We start from the raw sequence: 25,023 nt of genomic DNA, 5'->3' as shown, positions 1-25,023 counted from the left end.
AAGAGTCACATCATCATTCACACAGTCCATTGGTAGTGGTCTTGGGAGGGAAAGTGGGCCGATTGATTTTGTTCCCGCAAGAAAAAAGTAAATGACCTATGAAATGTGAAGCTGACCTTTTATTTGTTATCAGTCATCTGGACAAGTAAAAGGGACCACCCTCTTTGTTATGCTTATTGGCCTTTTGTCAACACTACATGCTCCAAATTGGTATTTCCTGAAAGGCTAAATGAATTACAAGTGACCTGCCAAATCATAAAGGAAATCATGGCAGAACCATGAAAAGAATCATCATCCTTGTCACGGTTTCACTAGACTTTTGGGCAAGTAAGTGTGAGCAGAAATAGCTTAGCCCTGGCAAACCTCTAACTTCTCCAACCCCCTAATAATCAGAGAGAAGCAGCAAGCAAAACCATACCGAGCAGTTGTACCTCTCCACATCCACTCAGATCCTCAGCACTCCCTTGATGCAGTAAAATAGGTATCTCATTCTACATTGCTTTGCACTACTTTCACATTGGTGTAAGCTGATTGCATTTAGCAGCTTCCAGAGTAAGAATGACATGGCAATACAGAAACCAAGTCCTACTACTTTTCTATTGTGAAAAATGGACATTAACCAACAAGGCATTAAAAACTTCAAAAGAAAAGCCAACGAACAGCTTTGTATATGGCTACAGTTAAACAATAAGCCATTATTTCTTTCTAAAGCTACCTGATAATGGATTTAGCAAGATGCTATCTGCTCCTTTCCAAGCTTGCCTCTCCCACAGGCACAGGACAACCGCTCAGGGACAACCAGCTCTCTAATTTCCCCAGGTGTCATGTCACCTTTAGGCACAACAGGCCAGAGGGTCTCAGGGACTGGTCACAACTGATTCCTCCAGAGCTGTGTCTACTCACACCTCCTCTAGGGAAATATTACTCGCCTTGCACAGCCGTAAACTTTAACACTGAATTTCTCATACAGGGCTTTTTTTATTCATGGCACCATGCTATCAAGCCTAACAATGGGCAAAGTGCTGAGGCTAGCTGTCTTGTAGCTTGAATCCAAAGAATCCAAACTATGGCCCTATTTTATACACATTTACCAAGTCCCTCATGCATTAGCTCATGCATTCTTCCAGTAGTTCTCATTTTCTATGATATACATACCATTTAGTTCATTGTTTTAGCCATATGCTAAACACACTCTCAAGCTCTAGTTACTAGCAAACAGCACATGTTTTATTTGTGCCATGTATTTTCAAATGCCTATTTAGATGTTTCTTGGTCTGTACATCTTCTACTATAGGTGATTTGTGTAGACTTCTGTTAGTCCTTTGCTAGTCAATTCTATGACTATGCACAGCCTAGTCCATAGTTACGTGTTCTACTGCTTAATCAGCCACATATTCAAGCTTCCAATACTTAAGAGACATGCATGCAGCAGACCTAGTATTTTTCAGACTCATATAACACTGCTTTAGCCTTAAGCAAAGAAAAAATGGATGCTATGACAGGTTCCTTTCAGCCAAATTCTATTAATCCCATAAAACTCTTACTGCAAATAATTTCACTGTTTAAGGACTTAAATAATATGATTCTTTTCACTGAACTCAATGAAGCCTATCTAAACAGAAAAAAAAAAGTAGGTATTTCAAGAAGTTATTTTTATTTTTAAAAAATCATTTTGAAAAGGTTAAAGCAAATTTACACATGTGCTCCTGGCAAAATCTGATCATTTTCATCCTCCCTAAAAAACTGTTTTAAACAAAGTGAAAGGAGGAAAAATAACAAAAAAAACCCGGTACTAGAGAAACACAAAGCTGTTGCTGAAAGAAAGCATATAATTTCTGTGTTGTCTGTAGTGTAATTTTTTTTCACACAGCTCTGTTTCCAAAAGATGCTGAGCAGCTATAAAATATTTTCACTGACAGCCCACTTTTATTGGTTATCTACCATCTTCATGATCGCGATTACTTCCATGACTCTATATAATCAATTACTTTAAGTAAAAAGCCACTCTAACTCATGACACAAACACATTAAAATTGCATCACTTAATAAGGAAGCAGCTTGAGGAAAATCACAGCACATAACTAAAATGTTCAATGTGGTCTTTGGATGTTAGCATTAAAGAGCCAGAATTCCTTGCACCAGAACGAACGCTTTACAGCACAGAGTAATGGCACCCGTAAATATGAAGCATGACATGCTGGAAGCATCTGAACAACAGTAATTGCAGCTTCTACTTGAAATTCTTTGGGGGAATTTGATGAGCTCCAGTTTCAGTACCACAATGAAAAATTGATACTTTAAGAATGGACAGGGGAATGGAATAATGAAGTAATGAAAGAAAAGACTTCAGGGGACTTGATTTTTTCCTTCTTTATTGTGGGCCTGCTCCTCTACAAACAGCAAGTGTCTGCTATAAAATGATAAACCTCTTCAAATCATAACAATTTCAAAGAAATACAAAGTAGAGGAATGGAGGGAGGAAAGGCTATGAAACCTTGCTGGGTTTTTTCATCACTTTCAAAATGTTCATTGATGTCAGTAATGTCAGGATTTTCCCAAGGAAAACAGTGGAGTTAGAAAATGTCCTGAATAACATCACTGAAACAGAAGCTATGTTTGTGTTAGCAAAGACTGTGGCACATCAGGAGCAAATCTGGGGAGGAAAGCAGTTATGCTGAGGACCAAATTCCCAAACCAGGTGCACTTGGGACATTTTACTTTGGACTTCATTATAGTTTGGTCCTGTTGACTGAATGCCTGTGAGCAGTTAGAGAATGTTAATCATGCTCTTGAAGCACAACTTCCAGTTAATTTTCACCTGGAATGAAATTTGTGTGCACCAAGATCACTCTGCAACATGAATCCAATGTGTATGTTCCTGATCTGAACTAAAATCCTAAGCACACCAGAATCTACAGCTAAACTTAGTAAGCTTTTGCAATAATATTTGTATTCCCTTTCTCACAGTCACGAGAATTTCCAACACTATTCCTTCCTCATTTAAAAAGAACTTTTTTTTTTTAAACTGAGACCACTGTAAAATAGTTTGCAACATAAAGATTTGATTTTTATGCTCATTTTATCCCTTTATTATTCATTTTCTTAATGATGGCCTTCACTGCAATCATTCCATCAAATCATAAGTAAATCAAAATGCATTCAACTACTGGTAAGAACACGAAAGATCAGAAAGGTTTGTCTCAAGTACCAGAATTGCTGTGTAGTTCTGAGGTACTTGCACAATAGTTGGGGAGGAGGATGCATTGCCTACTTTGTCAATACATCAAGCACTATGAAAATAATTTTACAACTCATATTCTTAAGACTTATTATCAATCTAAAAGAGAAAGTTCATTTATGTAGGTATGTATATAGATGGCTAATTTGTTCTTTTTTTCGTCTGGATGTATGGAAAATACATTATCCTTAGATTCCTTTCCTTTCTCAATATCCTCCTGGAACTGAGAGGCCTAAAATGGGTGCTGTACTCCAGCTGCAGCCTCACCACTGCTGAGAACATGTGCAAGAGCGATGGAGCTTACGGTATGAGTGGGGTACAGAGCGAGTTTCAAACTGGTTCCCAGAGTTACAGCTGTGGTGTACCTGGGCATCAGTGCTGTGCCTGTGTGCACATCCAGTGTACTTGGGCCATTAATTCCCTGAGTGGGCCAGGAACTCCTGCACAGAGGAGACCGTGGACTGATCTGAGTCAAAGGACTTATTTTATCCAAGGTGAATGACTGAAGCCCAGCCAGCTCCACAGCAAAGTCACTAACTGGTGCAGGAGCTTTCCAAGTGGGAATTTTGGCCAGTCCTGAAGATTGCCCCAGGAAGCTTCTGCTGTACCTGGACTGATTTGGACCTTTCACTGCATTGAACAACATCCTTTGGGGTGAATCTGGCCAGACACTCTCCTAGGTGGTTTCTGCTGCAGAATTAACTAAATTGTACATTGATAAGTTATTTTTAAACATTCAGCAGAAACCAGTCCTGCAGGTGAAAGCATGGTCACGTAGGACAGCCTCTTGTACATAAGTATGACAGTTAGGGGATGTTTTGTGTGTACTTTAAAATAATTTTTAGTGATGGATCACATTTGTACTTAAGTGATCAGGTAGGACACTGGTCACTTGATATAAGAATTCAGCAGAACAGTGCTCATTATAAAATACCTCTTAGAGTTGCTTTTTCAGAGGTATTTTAAATGTAATGCAATTATATGCAGAAAAATAATAAATTACTTTGAATTACAACTTTCATTAACAAAAAAAACACACAAGAAATGTTATTGTTTTCACAGAGGTTTTAAACAGATCACCTAGTTCTTCAAATGTGTGCATATGTGTGTATATGTAAATATCTGTATATACACACAAATATAACTTTACACAGAAGTCTTTTTCAATGATTCACCAATACATCAAATGATTAATTCCAAATACATTTTAGCAGTAACAGAAAAATGTAACATTTACACAGCTCAAATTCATAGTTATACTGGAAATTGTTTAGAAATAAACATTAGTAGTTAGTGGATATAACTCCACTATTTCTCACTCTCTAACTACTTTTAATAGAATAGTTTTTCTCTACTCTCATATTACAAGGTTTTTAGTGAATTAATGTCTTTATTTCTTTTTCATGTGTGTTGAACCACTGCTGTAAACAAACCTGCATGAACATGGGGGGGGGGGGATTTACATAGACATACCTTTTGACACATCACTCTATCAGAGAATAAGGATCTGATTTTTTTGTATTACAATATTAAATATCCATTTTAATATTTCCCTGTCCTTAACTTAGTCCTTAATCCTGCAAACTCTTCTGCATAAGAAGCCTCATATGCCTGCATGAAAACCACAAAAGGTAACAAGAAAAATTAACTTGCACCTTCCCATGTGGAACTGATTACAGAACTACTGATTCAATCTACAATTAATAGAGCAAAGAAGAGCAAGTATGGCAGCATCAGCTTCCCTGCACAAGCTAATAAAAATGGCCAAATTTCTACTCCTCTTATCTGCAGTGCGTATATCTACTGATCAGCTTACCACTGTGTATTTCTTACTCATCCCATACACAATTTCCACTGAAGGCATTAGGAATCCAGTGCAAAGTAGAGCTATGTAGCAGGCATTAGAGATCTGCAATGCAGGCTGGAGAATAGATTTTTTGCTACTGTTTCAGTCTGCGTTTTCTTATGTGGATACAGATTATTCTGATTAGCAACAGTGTCATCTTGGAGCACAGTTTGAGCTGTGATATACCAGCTTAATGGAGGAAAGGGAAGAGCTCTAATACGCTTTAAAAGGACTAGCTGTACAAAGGTGTTGAAGCACATATAAAATTACTTGTGCTATAAAAAAATATCACTAAGGCAATCTCTAACACGCTATTATAAAATTTGTATTTATATAAGAAATTAGAGTGGTGCTCCAAAAAGCCAGAATAGATTCCATTTGTATTATAGCTAATAAACCTTTGCCAGATAGGAAAGATCCTAAAAACTGGAATTTATTATGATTTTCTTAATTTGCCTTTTGAAAAGAAAAAGAACATTCCATGGCCAGGCGGGTCCTTTAAATCAATGCAGGGACTTTAAGCATTATCAGCATCTTCCACATGTAGTAGTGAGGAGAACCCATGGATGATTTTCATGTGAAGAACTTAAGAGCATGTAGAACTTAATCTCCACGTCAGCAAAGTACTAATAAAAACACTGACATCTTACAAGATTATCAAATTCAGATAACGAAGCAGATAAGGTGTGGTACAGGAATGTTGGTTACTTACGTGAACGGGGGTCTGAGTATCACACAGAGTTTCAAGATAATCTGAAGAAAAAAATGGGAGGCAAGCTTGGGGAAGAAGGATTGGATGAACACGGCACACATCGGTAGTAAAAAGCAGCTTGCTGAGTTGGAAGGATGTTGTTCTGGGGTTGTACAACATACTGCAGCACTGAGTACTGAATTTTATTGTAAATAATTATTTCTTCTGCAATGACATGTGGGAACCCATGGACTACTTTATCTGGCTACAAAAACAGGGAGTACAAAGATCGTCTCTGCAGCAACAAATCACCAGTGAAAGTGTGAATCTTCCTGGGAAATTCTGTGTTCTGTGCCTGCTTCCAGCTGGCTGGAGAAGAGCCACTTCCACCCTAAAACCTGTGTTAGCACTGCCTTATGGCCGGGCTGTTACAGCCTGCCTCCCCACACGGCCTCTTAGCCAGCACAGCCCTGCCGCTGACATGGCTGCGCACACTCCGGCTGCCAGGCAGCTTCGTGTTCAAGCAAAGTGAGCTTGTATTTGCCCACAGACGTGGTCACGGCCTAAGGAACACCTCAGTCATACGCAAAACTCTCATGTTTCCATCAGCTTTTTACACTTCGGGTGCAAAACAGAATTGCCATGTGTCAAGCATGTGACATGCAATCCATACTGACAGACTGTATCCTTACAGGTGAATACCTGAATGGCTTTTGCAATGCAATTGTCTCACATCATTTCACCCTCTCAGCAGAGGATTTTGGACATCTAACAAGACAAAAATAATCAGACTAACAGATATCAGAAACAAGGTAGACATGAAGCAGTTAAGAAAAAAGAAAAAAAAAAAACCCACCCCAAAACCAGGTGCCAATGCTTGCAGAGGGTGAGCTGAGAGCAGAGTTTGGCCTTCAGGTGTACAGCATTTTTAATCCTTACAAGCATTATCAATCTTGAGAAGTGATGCCTGGTTTAGTGAGGGTATTTTATCCATTCCTGATGTTAGATAGAAACTCAGCAGTTTTTTTGGTTAGTACACTAGACTACAGAGGGAGGAAAAAAAAAAAAAAAGAAAAAAGAAAGTATCCTGCCAGAAACCTTCACCTCAAAGCAAGATAACCACTCTGCTAACAAATGACTCCACTGGAATCTCACCGTATGTCGCTTGCACTGTACCTGTTGATATTTAGGCTCCAGGCAGCAGCAGAGAAGATTTAGAGAATCTTAATGCTGCAGCAGAGGTGTATAACTTTTTTTAAAGATCGTATCTAAGAAGCTGATTGTCAAGCAAACTGCCTGCGACATAAGCTCACCTTCACGCAGTGTGGTCAACTCTCTTAGCAAGGCAGAGCCCCGAGACTGAAATATTACTGAGGGAGGAATGATAAAACTTCAAGGATATTACGATTTTTTTCTTTCTCTCTAGAACCTGTGCCAATGTTTTACCTGTCACAGGAGAATAACTGTGAACATCACCCTCTACTCATTTAGTATTGTCTTTCTGGCATCAATTCCAAAGGGCTTGTAGTTCAGCCAGCTCAGAAACCAGCAGCTTCTTTATCGGTGAAGAGTGACATCGCGACTCTCTAATATTGGTCCTGCCAATATCCCACAGCCTGTGACCTGAGAAATCACTTCTAGAGGTAAAGGGACATTCAGATTATAATGCTGCTCACTCCTTAGTCTACTTATTGAGAGAATCATGCTATGCACCCCGGGTCTAGTGGCATCCATTCTGGTATGGGACTGACGGAGTTAATGCAGACTTCCAGTTACCACTACTGCTAGGTGGAACCAAGGGATTTAGCACATGGACTAACAGGATTGTGGTTCCCAGGGAGAATATACCTCCATGCCATATGACACAGACAAATCTTCCATCCTCATCACATTCAGAAGAGTAACATGCTCTCTACTATATATAGGGAATCGCTCTAAACTTTTCTGCTTTCAACCAGTGACATACAGGAATTTTTCTACAAGTGACAAATCAGTTTGCTTGGGAAAATGCCACAAAAAAACATTAGCACATTATAAAAAACATGCAATATCTGGACACTAATTTCTTGAAAGCCCTTGCACAGAGACATTTCTGACAGTAAGTTTGGTTTTAAAATTTATTCCAAGCCCTTCATATACAAATAATATTTATTTGTTAAAGATCATGAAGAATTATGAAAAATAGAATGTCTTAGCTTTAAATAACATTAAAAAAATACTGATATGTTTTAAAATCTTAGACTTTCTTCAAAAAGTTTCTGTCAATTCCTTTCCAGCCTCGTTGCTTTTTTATTTGTCCTCCCCAGTTATGGTCTACTATATGCAATGTAAAGTAAAACTTATCAATTTTAAGAGCAGTTCAATATTTTTGAGAAGTTTGACAGAAAAGGCCTTTTCCTATTTATCATTTTTAAATATGTGTCTGTTCACCTTCAAATGTCATCTTGGACTGACAGTTCTTCTTTAGTTTTTTTCTTTTTCTTTTTTTTTTTTTTTTTCACTGAGGAAAGAAACCTGAAAAATGAATTGGGAGGGATAGTTGAAGAGATCTAGACAGATAAAGAAATTCTTACCAAAATTCTTTGAACAACAAAGTAATTTTTTCAGTTTACTATTACACAGCAGTTTAACTACTCTGCTGGTTGCTACAAAAGATATCTGATTTCATTACATTACCAGAAAATAAAAGACACTGCTTCTGCTTATTTACACTCTATAATTCCACATCATGATATGGAAATTATTCATCTTTCTGGCTGGAAAGGTTTCAGTCTTTACTATGATTTCTAATTCCCAGAATTAACTTTGTTTTCTTAGGGAGTCTAACACATAAAGCTTTGTGTCTTCCACATTTAATGCATTCCTTGTATAGAGCCCTATGGTCAAAGTCAAGACACATTCACAAGCTAGCTCTTTCTGAATCCCACGATACTGCAAACTTGTATCATCTTTCAGAAAAGGGCATATATGAGAAGCTCCTGTAAGACTGAGCCATAGACAAAAGAAAACCTGCTAATAAAATACAGACAGAAACAAAAGAGGGGATAAATTGGGGCATTGTGGTGCTCAGGCTCTGACAGTTTGAAGAACAATCAGGAAAGATTATTGTCCTCTTTCAGCCTCTTCAACACAAGACTGGCCTGAAAAACTGTTCTTATTTAAAGAAGATGAATGGAAATAAAATGCCTACTCCATGTGGCTAATCACTCCTCTCTTTATCCTTTGAGTCTGAGTCCTTACTAAATTCGGTCCTTCAACTGGTCAGGAAATTCTCTAATGATATGTAATCCCAGAGCTGGAGGAGAGGTCATGTGCTGACTGTAGAAATTACTGTGTGAGGTGTCACATTAACCAGAAGGTCTAAATAGGTGATCACACTAATAATCTATGGTCTAGGTCACCACACTACCTGCTGCAAGTCTTAACAGCCTTTATCATTTTTCCAGGAAAGGAGAAAAGTAAGGATTATGAATGCTAGGGCATATATCTCCTGCACATAGAGTCTACTTTGCCACATTTCATCATCACACCATAAATATATCATGAATTAATTTCATCCCATCCTCCAAGAAAGTTATTAAAGGGTCGTTGTGATGATAGTATAGTCTCTGTTATGATATATATGCAGCACAAATCTTCACGTACAACTGACTCTTATCCTGTTGAGCTCACACAAAAGACATGGCACAAGCGGAAAATAGTTGCCAGCACACTAAGTGTGTTACTGTTGTTATCATTATTGTTGTTTTGTGATAAAGTCACACTCGGGGACCATGAGCCATACTGCTATGCTCTGCCTGCAGTTATGCCATCTTTGTGTTGTGGCCAGAGTGTCCCGTCTTACAGATAACTTACAAAATACAAACCCAAAGACAGGTGGATAAGACAGTTCTAGAAAATAGCAGGGCAATATTGCTCCATGTACCAGGCAAACCTCTCAGCACATCACCAGACTAACCGCTGTCAAGTTTGCTGATGAATCAGAGCAAATGAGAAGGCTAAAGACAAACCTGAAGAGGAAAAAGAAACACTGGCTATTAAGACGTTTACAGAGAGACCCTATCTCAAGAATATGGACAACAGAGGAGAAAATACTGTTGGAAATTGTAAAAGGTGGCTGATGGCAATTATCATCAGGGACTAAACAGAAACAGAAACTATCTTTCCAGTAGAACAAACTAGCAAAGGTGGAAGGACCAGCTGTAACGTTTTGTTTGAATATGGATAAAGTAACAGAGTTTTAAATTTTTAGTTTTTCCTCCCTTCTACAAATACTCCTTTGAATTCAAGCTTTCCCTGAGCACAGTCCAAATAAAAGCAGAGTCAGAACTCCAGTATTTGGCCCTCAGCAGACTGCTGTGGCCAGAGAAGAGCAGAAAGCAATCTACTAACCTTTGAGGGCTTTTGTTATAAAACTGCAGTGACACTCCTACAGCTACGAAACGCTGATGCTTCCTAACAGTATAAGGGTCTAAACTATCTCCTGAGAACAAGGGGTAGGGGTACCGCTGTAGTCCTAAAGAAAACAGGCAAGGGACCACTGTCCGGCTATGACAGCAAGTGTCAACAAAGACTGCATCCATGTACCTCGATTCTCTTGCTCTTCCCAAAGTAGGGACCAATTCCAAAAGTGGGGACCACTTCCAGCATGTTCACTGAGAGCAGAACATTTATTTTGCTGATCTCAGAAGTAAGCTCGGGCATCATCTGGGAGTTAGCTTGCACCAGGGCTACGCCTGGCGTCACTTAAACAGCATAAATGACCACAGGCCAGTTAAAAAGCCCACGCTTTGGATCCATTCTATTTATTCATTCCCTTTAAGACCATTCTGATTGACCAATCCCTTGCATATTTGTAATTGCCCAATACAAATGACAAGGAAAAGGTTTTGTTTATTTGTTTGTTACATTCTGTGAAATACTTTAGGAACCTTGTAATAATCCTTTTCTTCCCCAGCCCACTCTTACAGGCTGGAAAGGACAACAAAATAGTCCCCATCACCTCTTTTGCGCATAGAAGTTTTAGTGACCTGAGGATTCAAGGCCTCTCACTCCGTTCAAGAAAAGAAGAAGTAGATAATGTGTGATAGATACAAACACAAGCAAAGCCTTGGTTGAGCTGTATGGACAGGTAGAATGCTTTTACCTGGTCTGCTAATGATATCATGTGGAGCTGGCATTTTAACAACGCACCTGTCCAGAGTTCTCAAGATGCATTACCAGAGATGACCAGAAACTATCCTGTACTTGGCAGATTTGGGATAAGTAAAATATTGATGTAATAATAAAGTTGATGATGATTGCTGGAATTTATTTTGCGTAATATGTAAGTCTTTACAAATTGCTCTTGCCAGTGGTTGTCTACTCCACTCTCTAGTCACTCTTGTGATCTAAAACCTTTTTGTAAAGACTTACATTTCTCCTCCCTCCCTGCTCCTTAGTTTAAACCATTCATTTTTACCACTTTCTTCTGGAACTCTGTAAACCTCTTCCCCTGTTTATATCATCACCGAAGGTGTATATATGGACCATGACCATATGACCACAGTCTTCTCTCTTCTGAACTATATACACTTAACTTTTTTAACCTGTTCTAAGGACTTAGATTCCAATTTTTAGATCTTTAAAAAGAAATCTTTGTATTTTCTCCAGTTCTTTCATACTCATGTCCTTCCTAAGAAGCTGCAGACAGAAATGACATGCACTACAAAGGAAAGTGCCTATAAGTCTACATTTAATGTCTTAAATTTGCAGGTTATATGATCAAGACTTTTATAAGTGTCTAATTATTCTGCCCAGGTATGCAAGACATGGCAAAGTAGACTGATTTTCAAAACTTGCTGAATGGTTACTTTTATAAAAATCTAACCTCAAATATTGAAGCACAGAGTCACTTTGGAAAATGTACAGATGCTAATTTAAATATTTGTTTTCATTTGAGAGACCTTTTCTTTTTTTCTGGGAGATTGTTGTTTCCTATAATGCGGCTACTCTTCTGCCTTATATCAGCTGCCCTTTTTTTTCCTCTCGAGTTTCGAAATAGCTCTTCTCCCAAACCATTTTTATACATTCTTTTATCTTCTCCCCTCAAAGTGATTTTTTTTAATGAATTAACAATGAGAACATTGCACAAATCTTTTTCTAGACTTTCCAAGACACTGTGCAGCAAGGTCACATTTGTTCACTTGCTACTTTCTGAATGTTCACGGTACCTCAATGCTGTTTAAATTGATGATTTTAGACTTCTATTATGCATCTTCATATCAATTCCCTCTTCAATTTTCTTTTGCTAAAAATGACTAGATTTAATGAAAAATATTTGTTTAACAGTATTTCTGGTTATTTCCATAATGCCATCTGAAATATTCTGTAATAACTTCTGACATTGTTTACATATTTTTCCAGAACAGAGTAATTGCTTGCTATCTCCCTAGGTCAGTCTCTGTTCTACTTTTTTTTCTTTTTTTTTTTTTTCTTCCCTTCAAATATCAAATATTACTTCTGACACATAGGATTTACAGTAGATAATTTTCACAGATTCAGAAGCTGTCCCTTTAGAGCTCTAAAATGTATGCTGTCCGGACCTGCACATTTACAGACTGTGTAAGTCTAACTAACTAATGCTTGGTTATGCTTCCTTGGGGTTATGCAAAGGTGACAGTTTGACAACTGCTTGGGGATAATGAAGTTCAAATGTTCTGAGGTTGGGGACATGTATTTTGGCTGATGAAAACTGAGTAGTCATCTTTTCCATTAACCTACGGTCTTAAAGATACACCTCACAACATTAAAATCAAAAGAGTTGGAATTTGCATTTAGTTTTACAGGATGCTATTTGAAGAAGTCTTTTTTAAGTTTTGCGGCTGTAGGCCCTGTACTCTCCTGTTCTTTTTTTATCCTATTTTACATTACTTTGACATTTTTCAAGTACAGAATCTGGATCCTTTTGTATGCCTTCACCACTGTGATAATGTGCTGCTATCCCCTTTCCTTGCATCCTCCCTTTTTCCCATAATTTTTTCTGTACGGTCTTTTGAGACACTCAGCTTTCAGACATGTGCAACTGTAATCTCTACCATTTTTAAAGTCTTATTGACTATTAAAATCTGTGTGATAAATGTGCCCCTTAGGATAAATTTACAAATCCAGAAAAACAAAATGCATATAAAACAAAAAAAAAGTTGAGTTGCATTTATGGTTCAGTCATTCAAGAAACATGATTTTTGTAATAATCTCTACCATAGCAGCACATTCATATAAAAAAACCTCTTGAATTCTGTACTACAGAAAATCCAAATGCTACTGTTTAACAGTTAAATCTTCAATTAGTCTACTGAGCTGCTCAGACTGAGGTACGATTTTAGTCTGACAAAGCTCCTGCCACATTTTTTGCATGGGATTTTACTTTCAAGAGAAATCTTTTGATATGTAAATTAATTACTAGATCCAGGCTCAAATTGCAAACAGATCAGATGAGTTGCTATCTTAATAGTTTGCCACTAATCTCATTATATTTACTACATTGTGTTAAAAATCAGCCTCCACATTCTCTTGACTGGACTTCATAGCCACATATCAGTCTTGATCCATGAGAGACTGTCATGAATTTAGCAGCAGTAGCACAGTCCAAGAAGAATTGCCAGGACCACAGCATGCCTGAGGAAGATGACAAGCTGAGAGTGAATAAATCCAGAACCAGGTACCAGAACACTAGTTTTATGATCAACTGTCTTCCAGTGTAAATGGAACAGAGTGCTTCTTCTCACTTTTATTTATCTGTGGAGAAAAGGTGCTTAATCTTTCCAGTTGCTGAAAGACAAGGAGAGGTTTCAGAGCAAATGTGGCAGCTTGTATGGCAATCTCTATGTTTAGTAACGCCTGAATCACACTGTTTCTGCTAGGGCAACTAATTTTCCTCACTACAAGGGAAAGCTTGTGTCATATAAATACACTTTGTGGTGAACATTTTTTAATGTTGGTTACAATGGAGTTGGAGAGGATAAATATTTTTATATATACAGATTCTAGTCTATGAAACAAATTTACATGGTGCCTACTACTTTAAAATCTCAGTGCATTATGATCTGAAATTAATTCAGCATCCCTGTGTCATAAAAGGTGACAACTCCTTGCAGTTGAGAAGAGAGACTCAAGGAAATCCAGTGCCTGCCTAAGCCTCCAGAGGAAGCACTTGGTTCTTGGATCTCTGCAGATTTAGGCTGTTGCCGTTACCCCTTCCTTGCAGACAGAGAAGAGAAATGTGTCCTGACAGCGCAAAGAAGTGCATTGGCTTTTTGTCATGATGCCCGCTGTCAGAGCTGGGCGAGAGCAGTAGCTCAGAAATTCAACTTTACGTCACATGCTAGTTCAGGAATGAATCGTATCTGCCAGCTTCCTTCACTGGCTAAGTTGTACTGCAAATGCACCAAGGACACAGCCAAGGTTCGCCCCATCTCTCGCCTTCACTGGTTTACGGCCCTTGTGCAGGAGAAGGGAGTAGCACGGGGAGAAACAGAGAGCCTACTGCAGCAGCAGAATCGCAGCGTGGCCGGATGGAGTTAGATCGCATCTACAAGAGGTGACAGAGCACATCAAAAAGAAGGAAAAAGAAAGGGAGAGACAGCTAGTGACATCCTCCAGCAAGTATTTTGGGATGCCTCCAGCCATCCTTCAAAGGTGGCCACATGCATGTCAGACTCTGCAGTTGCTTCTCACAGCTGGGCTGGGATTGCTCTCCAGCAACACTAACAGCACTTTCACCATGTCCAGGACTGACACTCCGCTCTTGAAAGACTCAAGAATTACAGCAGGGCTGGGGGCCCCTAAAATTAACACTTTTATCAACGCCAGAAAGAATGGATGGAAACGGCTAACTGAGGAAGTTAGCCCAAGTCCTGCCCACACTGCTGTTCTCCGGTGTGTATTTTAGTCCCTCTAGTCATCAGGCTGACACTTTGACAAGCGGTAAATGTCTCCTGATGAAAACCATTAAAAACGTGGTGACTGTTTATAAAGTGCTATGCTTTGGCATGTCGCCCTAAGCCACACTGTATCAACACTGCTCCAGAAAAGATCCTCTTTGGGGCTCTTGCTGGAACAAGGAATAGAAAAATCTCTGACACCTCTTTAAAAAGTTGAATGTGCAACACCAAAAGCTAACACATAAAGTGCGGTGAACACAAAGCTGTGCCGTCTTGCCACCTTTTTTCAGCTGTCCTTTGAGAGCTATGCAGTTCTGGATTGCAAGGGTTGCAGTCCTTATATGGGCTGTAAAACTGGGAGAAATACCTTAACCATCTGTTGCCTGCTGCAACATAATTGCATAGAGAGAACAAATCTACCACAAAGGATGTACATAAGAAGCAGTATTTATGTTGCTGTGTGATTAGTGTTAAGGAACTGACTTCTTAATGTGAAAAAAGCATATAAGTAGTGAAAATAGGGAAGTTACTTGTATTTTTGTCATTAGATTCCAAGCAATTCCAGAAATCTAGACCACATTCCTTAATTAAACAACCCGAGATTAGTTTGAGCACATGTGATTCATAAGATCTTACAAATCTCTGTTTAAAAAGACTAATTGCAAAACTAGGACCGTCAAGCTGTTACGCTGCCAGGCGGCAACTCTCCTAGCAAGCGTCCCTTTAATTCTTCCCATCCCATCCCTATGGTTACTTAGTCCCCACTACAAGGTATGTAAACAAAACGTACGTGTTTGGACAAGCCAAGGTGGGAATCTCTCTAGAAGTGCCCCACTGAGTAGTCTGCAGAGCCCCAACTCTGGCATGTGTACTTTTCCCTTAAGAGGATCATGCTACTTGAGGGTTTGCCACTCCTGTGCTTCGGCCACCAAGGGATTAATTCTTGAACTAGAAATGGGATGACTGTGGTCAGGGAAATTTGCAAGCAGGGCAATCAGTATAAAGGCTATCAATGGTTTAAGGTGCATGGCTACTGAGGACAAAGAGCACTTTCCTGTGGGGTTCTCAGCTTCCTTTCATTCATGGAAGCAGAGCCCATAAAGTTAATACACATATATTTCAATTTGTTCTGCATTTCTGTCTATAGCTGATGGGTTTACAGCTGCCCTGGTGTTGACACTTCAGTTTAACATCATATACTGCACACACTAGTTTCCCCAGGACAGGAGCAAGCAGATGTCGATCACAGCTGATGCCTGCACTTCTAGTAAAGTCTTCCCTGAAAAATAGACGAGGTAGTCTTCCCTGGAAGGTTTTGCCTGGGGAGGCCAGAGTTTACACTGCATTTGAGATTGCATGGCTTATATGAATGAAGACTCACGGGAGAAAGCTATGAACCTATACCAGACCTGCTATGCTTTTACAACCTATGCCTTCCGTACCACTGACATCTTCTATCTTGGGACAGCTGTCAGATCAGTATTGGCTCTCCAATGCCGGGAGAGCAGGATGGCATAGCCGTAGCCACTCTTTGCCACAATAAGGGACGCTTGGGTAGATCCTGCTCTCTGATGATCATTTAATAAAAAATGCTGTGCGTGTACATCTCTGTCATACGATTAGCCTAAATGTTCAAAATAAATTTGGAGATGAGTACTCAACACACTGGGTCTATAAAGTGTTTGCAAAAAGCATACATAATCAGACTATATGCACACAGTTGTTACTTTCTCTTAATAGAGATTATAATTTTAACTTGTAGGACCTGTTTTCCTGAAGTACCGACTCTTTCACCTTCTCAGTAGAGGTATCTGCGTTTTAGCCTGGAATGGACAAAGTTTTGTGGAGACGCCTATCATGTAAGAGCAATAGCTTTACAAAGAACAAAAAGAGGCATCAGAAGAGATATAGAGTAGTTTTTTTCATTAAAGAATAATTTTCATAACATCTAAAGCAGTCTCAATCTTCTATACAAAGAGGAACATTTAGAAATATGAATCTTTAAAAATGATTTTTTTTTTCCTGAAGGAAAGGAAAACGGGAGGCATATGTCTGACCTACAGGTTCTGAGATCCTGTATATCCTAAGCCAGAAATGACAGAAAAGATGATACTATGTAATTGCCACGGCGTAGGTTTGCACTCAGACATGAGGATCACAGTTCCTCCTTGCTTCTTAAAACCGCCATCCTGCCCATCTGTTTTCTGAACCTTTTACTTTGACAGCACTGAATTTGGCCTCTTCCATGTAACTCTTGCCATGAAGAATCCTGTTTCACAGGATACAAACCCAAAACATTGCTGCACTAAGAGTATAGGAATAACGCCTCATAAGAGGATTTTTTTCACCATTACCTTCAAAAGCAGTGACTAGAATTCAAAAATGAGGACTTTTACATTACTTTCACTCTAACAAATAAAATACTTGATGTTCCCCACAAGGTCTGAAATTGCTTAAATGTAAATTCTAGTAATGTAAGTACTATTAAACAAGACTAAAGAAAACCTTCTAAAAACTGTCCAGCCCTTTGAAAAGTAAATACTTTGTTTGCTTAAGGGACTACTGTACAGCTTGAGAGGATAATTCTTATGTACCACATAAGATATAAGATCTCCATTATTTATACAGCTAGCTGTTAGTCACAAGTCTGTTTTGAAAACAGTGAAGGGCTCCTTCTCTCTGTGGGAAAATCATAACTGACTGTGCTTTTTTCAAGATTTATACCTCCTATCTGTAACTCTGCTGTCTGAAAATGCCCGAGGTTTGTGCATCATCCAACCTGGCCGCTCTTGCCAGGCTTTAATGACTAGCACAGAGAGGGGAAAGAAAACCTACCTTGTACCTGAAATGTGTGCATACAAAAGTGAGTATCACTTCAGAAACTACTTCAGCATGAGATTATGAACTCTGCTTCTAGAGTTCCTCCTCTCTTTATCTGGACAAACATGTATTTGTATCACTATCAATCAGCACTGCATACCACCCCTACCTAATGCTACAGATTTTCAGTGATCCTTTTTGTTCCATGTATTTGCACTTCAAGCACAATATTACCAAGCATGTAACATAACCAGTGGGTCTATTTTTATTAACAATCTTAGTCATTCTGCTCACAAAGTACCATTACATCCTCTTGGTAACCTTCTTACATCCTTAATCTAGTTATAGGCACTATTTCTTATCCCCAACTTCATCCCAGTAAATAGATAGATAGATGGATAGAAAGATCAAAAGATCAATGGATAGATCAGTAGGTAGATTAAAAAAAAAGGTTTTTATTAGGAAAGTAGTTTCCTAACTCACAATCTAAATGCATTTTTTTTCTTATCTTTTACTAGGAGCAGGTTTAGTATGAATTATCCCAAACAAACACTAATTTTTGCTTCATGTAACTTTATGATGTAAGATAAAAAATGGAAATATTTTCACATAATCCCAATATGGACCTGATTTAATGCCTGTGGAGGCTGATGGAAAAATCATCTGACCAATTTTTTATTCTATCTAGAAAATGTATCTAGACTATGAAAACACAAAGGTGAAAGTAGAGTACCTGGATTCTGTCCTGGATAAAAGGCGAAGAAGAACCATGTAGAGATACAGCCACAACACCGCTCCTGTATGTTGTGACTAAAGGACAATGCTCGTGAGAGGAGACTACCACCTCTTCTGTCTAATAAACATGAGGCTGTAAAATAAATTCAGGAGAAAAGTTTTTCCCACTGTATTCAGCAAACGATAAGCCAAAGGCAGGCAGAATCTAGCCAGGTCTCTAGCCAACTAGAAAAAACATAGGGCTACAGTGAAAAATAAATTTGGAGGACTGAGGAGAGAATAAACTTCTAATTATTAGATGCACAAGCATTTTTAAACAATCAGTTCTGCCTTCCAGCTTGGTGGCTTATACCTCAGCAAAGGTAAGTTTGCCTACCATAGTAGCCACTGGTTGCAGCTAAAGCTCATGGCATTATCAGCTCATGGCAATTCTGGTTTGGTCCTTTGATAAGTTGCAGTCAGATCACATGAATTCACACTGAAGAATATTCAGTTTCCCTTGAACCCAAAAACTCAAGCTCCTAACCAAAACTACTAGGCTTCAGCGGGTTCATGGTCTGATCGGTGAAATGTAACAGAGCTTCCACCCAGAAGGTACATTAGATGCAGTTTGGATTTTCGGGTATAAAGCTTGAGACTATCTGTATTGAGAAAGTTAGACCTATCCCAGTATCTCTTGTCCCAAACCTGAGAAAGCATCCGTTTCTTGGAAACATCTTCCACCTTAAACTGTTTTTCCTTTTCTCAGGGTCAATCCTGCTATTTTACCTAGCAGCCCTCTTACTTCTTTCTGGGGCTTTGAATCACTCTCCATCAACCACCAAAACAGATGTCCCAGACCTGGCAGAAGCTTGCAATAAATTATACCAATTTATGAAATAGTAAAAAAAAAAAAAAATTAGGGGAACAGGTTTGTTCTCATGGCTGGGTATAGGGAGAACAGGTTACCAAAAATAAAACCTTACATAAGCATAACAAACCCATGCTATATTTTGCTACAGAGTTTTTCACAACCAGACAGACCACATGTAACCACTACAACTATCATGAAAAAAGTACTACTGCCTTTCTGAGCCACATAAAGGCACTGACTTCACTTGTGTTCCTCTGTTTAACACAATGTTTAATATCCTAGAAGTGTATTACAATCATAAAACATAAAAATCAAAGCAAATCAGTATCAAAAAGGTTCTTCACCACATGCAACTCACTTGTCACAATTAAATATTGAATTTTAGGATCTCCTCTGTAGACTGTGAAAAATCTCTACGAATATTAATGGAAACTGGTGACAAGAAAGAGAAAGAAGTTGAGATGCCTGCCTACAGACTAACACAAAATGTGTAACTTGTCTTTAACGTAGTGATACAGCTCTTTTTTTTTTTTTTTTCAAATATCTTAATTAGAACTGTTTGCAATGGTAATATATTAAATTTGGCCAATTAATTTTTAAGAATCAGTATTGTGCTGACCTCAACAGAGCATAAATAAATGTACACCATGAAAAATATTACTGTGTGATAAAAATACTTTTATTAAGCACTATAAACATTCAGTAACAGGACAACTGCATTTCTCACCACATGCCTAATTTCCGTGTATAGCAAAGTAAGCCCCAGCTAATCAGTACACTTGCAGTTAAGTCTCTTTTCCTGAGGAAAAATTCATAGGCAAGTGTATAGTTATCTATGTCTGAAAGTATGTTCCTTCATCTAAGAACTGGAGACTGTACTTACACCTAGTGTCAGTGTTTTCCCCAATGAGATATGGCACCATTAACTAAACTGCTAAAATATAGGAGATCTCTAAAAAGCATTTTTCTCTCCTTTCCATCACAAAAGCCATTCCTGACAACTATCATTTCTGAGACGTGCTTGCTTATGGTATTCTTCACACTATAGGATAACGTGGTTTGCTAATAATTTTAAAGAAAGCTTGTAATTGAATAAATTTATAAACATTTAAAAGAAACACCCTTCTGGAGCTTAGCTGGTTAAGAGAAATGCTAAATCAGTGCTTGCTGATTGCTGAAGCCAACTGATGGGTGGCTTCTATATTTAGGATCCTCCTTACACCTGTCAAGAGACAGAGACAGACAGGCAGTGAAAAAGAAAGTGTGTGCACCAGAGCAAGCAATCCAAAGACCCATCTCTCGTAGCAAGGAGCTAAAAATAAAAGCAACAAAGAGCAATAAAGAAAACAGAGGAAAATCTTATTATTTATATTACCCCGCTGCTCTGTGACATGCTGTCAGCGAGCGCTCCGAACAGGGTATGGACCTCATTAGTTATCAGCGACTCCGGCTTCCTGCGGGAAGCCACAGCGATGCTCAAAGCTGGATGCAGTCCAACTGTGTCAAACCTGTGCTCCTCAGGTGGATCCCTCTCCCTGCCACTCCTTAGCTGAAAGCACGAGGCCTTCACAGCAACATTTTCATTCCAAAGCAAACTCCAGCGAATATTCATCCCCGTGCTTAGCTGTGTCACTGGAAAGGGGCTTTCTGGCTTTGATTGGCATCTGTCTGAATCCAGGCTGCTTTCTGTTTGCTAATCTGACAGCACTTCTTTCTATACTGGTGATTTGTAGATACGTATGCAAACGTAACAAAAGGAAAATCACATAGGTTTCTTTAAATAACACTATGCAACCAATTAATAAAACAATCCTATTGTAAAGGCTTCAGATCCCTTCCTTTGTTTTAAACAGAATAAGAGTACTGCATTTCAAATGCAAGGGCATCCAGCCGTAACAGGAGCTTACTTCCAACACATGGATGCTGCCTTCCTCCCACCTGAGGTGCACCATTCCTTTCAAATTTTTGATCTCCCAGTAAGCAGAAATATTTGGGTTTATACAGATTAGGGACAAAGAAATAGCACTGCTGGGGAAGTAGGGAAACCCATGCTATTTAAATTTACACTCATACCCCTTTCTGAATGCTACATGGCATTTCCTAAACAAAGAAACCAAATTTCACTCCACTTTCCCTGACCCATATCATAACAATGCAAGTAACCTTTTAGACAATATCTGATTCACCAGATTCCCCACATTATTTTTTGGAAAAGGAAACCAAATGGCCTTTAAGTATTCCCCAGTGTCCAACGAACTGTATCTGTTACTGGCCAAGCTTCATTTAAGTTTCAGTAACTATTACTTTCTCAGAAAGCAGACAAAAAAAAGCCTTTTTTTCCCATCAACAGCAGATGAAATGCATATTTATTTGTTAAAAATTAATGATGTGCATGTTTGGGTGAGAGAAAATGTTCAGTCCTCATGAAAGATATTAAATACTCATAAATGTGGATGTTTCAGTTTGGAGACACAGCACAGACAGCAACTGCACAAATACCTCTGAATCTTCCCAAAAGTAACCCTAATTATTTGCCTACCAGCTAGTTTTAACCACTAGTCAGTTACACTTAGCTCATCTGTTGAGTGTACATAACTAATGTTTATGTAGATATTAACTTTAATTATACAGAGGCAAGAGGCAAATGAATATAAAAAACAAGTGGAAGATAATCAACTTACATTCAGCTCAATAAAGATCTAAGGGCACGCAGAGGAAATTTGCATGTGATCAATATATGCATGCAGTAGTTCCATGTACCTTACTGTCACAGAAATAACTTCAAAATGTATAGGGCAAAATTACGGCTTTACTGACATCAACATGAATTTTGCAATCTACATCCATGCATCTCCCCCATAGTTTAAAAGACAGGATTAAATGATTCAATACTTGCTGGAAATCAGATCCAGAGCAAGTTGTTGTGCCTGGCTTGGTGCAGAGCGGTAATGATGTGCACAGTGCAGACCGATTAGCTAAGGCAAAGATAACCATGTGATATGCCTAAGGTCACACAGTTACTAGCAGTTTATAAAAGGACTTTATAAATTTAGAAGTATAGTTTATATTTTTGAAAAGCTTAGTGCTTTTTTCTTTGGACATCATGTAGATTAATATTCAATCATTTGTAATTCTGCAGTTACAGAATATCCTACTAGTTATTACCATACATCATAATGGGAAAGTATAATACTGTATCAATAATAATGCTAGCACATAGAAATAAGGCAAAGCAGGTATCAACAGTTAAAACATACCACACACTACTCCCATCAAAACCAATGCAACCCCAGTGTACTCATACAAAGGATGTCAGCCTGAACAGCTGTCAAGAATTCATTGAAGCTGAGATACAGAAATTTAAGTGTCTTCAACTGACCATAGTCCGAAGACAGAACAGGACCATACTATATGTACTGTAATAAATTAATGCATCTAACTCCTATAGTAAACTAGCCATGCCCAGTCCTACAAATATTTTTTTTACTATTTGTAGCACAACTGGACTGTCCAGAAATATTCACATGCAAAAACATCTGCAGCATAAGAATGGTAAGAGAGATGTATGAAGTTTTATGAAGTCCTAAAGGGTGACAACACACATTTACAAAAGACTTAAGAGCCTTGTACTAAGTATTGGCCAAACTACTGTTCTGTCCTATCTGTCACTAATGGTGTCAACTATGGCAGAGGTTATATCATTCTCTTGGGTGCTAAACTGTATAACCTTTTAACGTCTGCCTGCATTACAAGTATGTCTGTTCTACATTGATAACAGTAATGAACACATAAGAGAAAAAATTATAGAAAGTGATTTGGCTGTCTTACATTATGTTAGAGGTGCACACACATTAGTATACATCATATTACCCCTGTCATTATTTGTTCCCCTACAGGTATGATCAGAGAAAACCCTCAGGAGACATAAACTGTATTGCTTTATCATTACTAGGGATGCTGTTTCCATGCCAAACTTTCTGTCTAAGGATCTATGTCTCATAAGCTTCTGCCATACAGAATCCATAATAATATGGGTTTTGTTTCTTGGTTGGAGCTTCCCAGTACTATGCTAATAAGAACAGACACACGTATATGATGCATGCACTGCTGCTGTTTGAGGTCTGTATGGAGGAACAGTCACCTGGTCTGAGATACTGCATCACTCACATATATTAAATTGAATGGTATACAGTAAATTCAGCCATATTAGAAATCATATTCAGGAATGCATCAGAGAGATAATAAATGATGCAATAGATTCCTTTCTGTACATAATTTCTATGACTTTTTGAAATTCTTTTACCACCACACAAAAATCAGGGATGACAGACGGTTTCCATGCAGCTTTAGCATTACTTTGTCCCATAGCATAACAGAAAAGGCCAAGCTTAATTTTGTTAAAAGATGTGACCTAAGACAGAAGTGAACGTAAGTCATCATCACAGTGATGATCACATACTTCTTTGGATTTTGTTGGCAATAAAGATGTCATATGTAGAAGCCTTTAAAACTATCCACAAATCTTCTACTGAAAGAAGTCTTTGAAAATCAAGTAAGAAAATATAGAATCATAGAATAGTTCGGGTTGGCAGGGACCTTTAAAGGTCATCTAGTCCAACCCCCCTGCAGTGAGCAGGGACATCTTCGACTAGATCAGGTTGCTGAGAGCCCCGTCCAACCTGACCTTGAATGTTTCCACAGAATATGTTGTACCAGAATCATTTAGTGATAATTCCTTCAGATGAACTAGCAATTGAGTACTTGATCCAAAAATCTGAAAGTCAAACTCTACACTAGAAATGTTTTATTGAGAGTCATATTATGACACCATTCCATACTTCTGCCTTCTAAGTGAACTTAAAAATGAAAAGGTTTTTGTTTTGGTTTGGTTTTGTTTTTTTTTTTTTTCTTTTTTAATAATACAACAGTTGGAAAGAAAACAGTTAAGGAATGGAAAAGGTACTATCCAGCTCCCAAGTAATACAGGAGAGAGCTTTTGCTTTTCAGATTTCTCTTCAGTACAAATTTAGAAGCTTCAGAAGCACCAAGAAAACTTTTAGAGAATGAATCCACAAGCTACCTATTTGTATTATCAAGTCATTGTGTATATTTAATCTGAATTTTCCTTACCTTAATTTGTAGGTTTAAGTCTGTGAAGCAGCTGATAGCCTGAGTAGGCATTCATCTTTACCATAATTCTAATAGCAATTTGTATTCAGACTTTTATTCGGCTCTGATATGTAATAGCAAAAATCAGCACTTACACAGCATATTACATTTTGAAAGCACTGTCCAAACAATTCTCTATGCCCTTTTGAAGAATTCACAGAGGAAAGAGAAAACTGGATAAGAATAGAAAAAACAGACCCTGAAACTCCTGGTTTATTTTTGTAAATAAACAGCTTGGAAACTTTAATCGAGCCCTAACTTACAACTTTGAAACCATGTGAATTCAAACCATGTCTAGTTTTGAGATGCATAGAGTGATCTTTTCTTCTAAAAAAAGTAACCGTAGCAATGATAAGGCATTACATTTGTACAGAGGCAGACAAATAGTGGTGAATTACTTCAGTTGAGAGAAAAATCAGGGGGCCATTAAACTGCTGGTTTTAAAGCTCCTGAGAATTTTTTTACTGTATCATTTCAGCATCATTTCAGACTCTCAGAGAACTACACAAACAATGTAAAATAACAATACTGCACTGTAAATAGCCCTTATTTTTGCATTGATTTTGTTTAGATAGACATTGAGTGCTAAAAAGATTGTGTAATTGCTCCATTCTGAAAATAGACAGCATTACCAGCCAAGAAAACCTTCATTAGTTCATTATCCAATTTTCCCAGGTGAAAGAAGTGTCACATGGAGGGTGTGTGTCTGTGTCAAATCACATAGTAACAAACCACAAACTGGAATCTATC

General features: G+C 38.3%; 1 protein-coding gene across 17 annotated transcripts in view; it reads right to left on the bottom strand.

Moving 5' to 3' along the window:
• CACNA2D1 (calcium voltage-gated channel auxiliary subunit alpha2delta 1) overlaps positions 1–25,023 on the bottom strand; it is a 436,639-nt gene that overhangs the window by 397,751 nt on the left and 13,865 nt on the right. Inside the window, exon 1 of one of the 17 annotated variants that reach the window (XM_030013892.2) lies at positions 20,480–20,718. The exons of the other annotated variants lie outside the window; for them this stretch is intronic. Coding sequence (XP_029869752.2) covers positions 20,480–20,535 — 56 coding nt within the window. The 5' untranslated portion in view covers positions 20,536–20,718. Of the gene's footprint in view, positions 1–20,479; positions 20,719–25,023 lie in introns of those variants that run through there. 17 annotated transcript variants of the gene reach the window in all.

Source organism: Aquila chrysaetos, chromosome 5 (genome assembly GCF_900496995.4).
Source record: "Aquila chrysaetos chrysaetos chromosome 5, bAquChr1.4, whole genome shotgun sequence".
Taxonomy (NCBI): domain Eukaryota; kingdom Metazoa; phylum Chordata; class Aves; order Accipitriformes; family Accipitridae; genus Aquila; species Aquila chrysaetos.
This window is presented reverse-complemented; position numbering and strand designations above follow the sequence as displayed.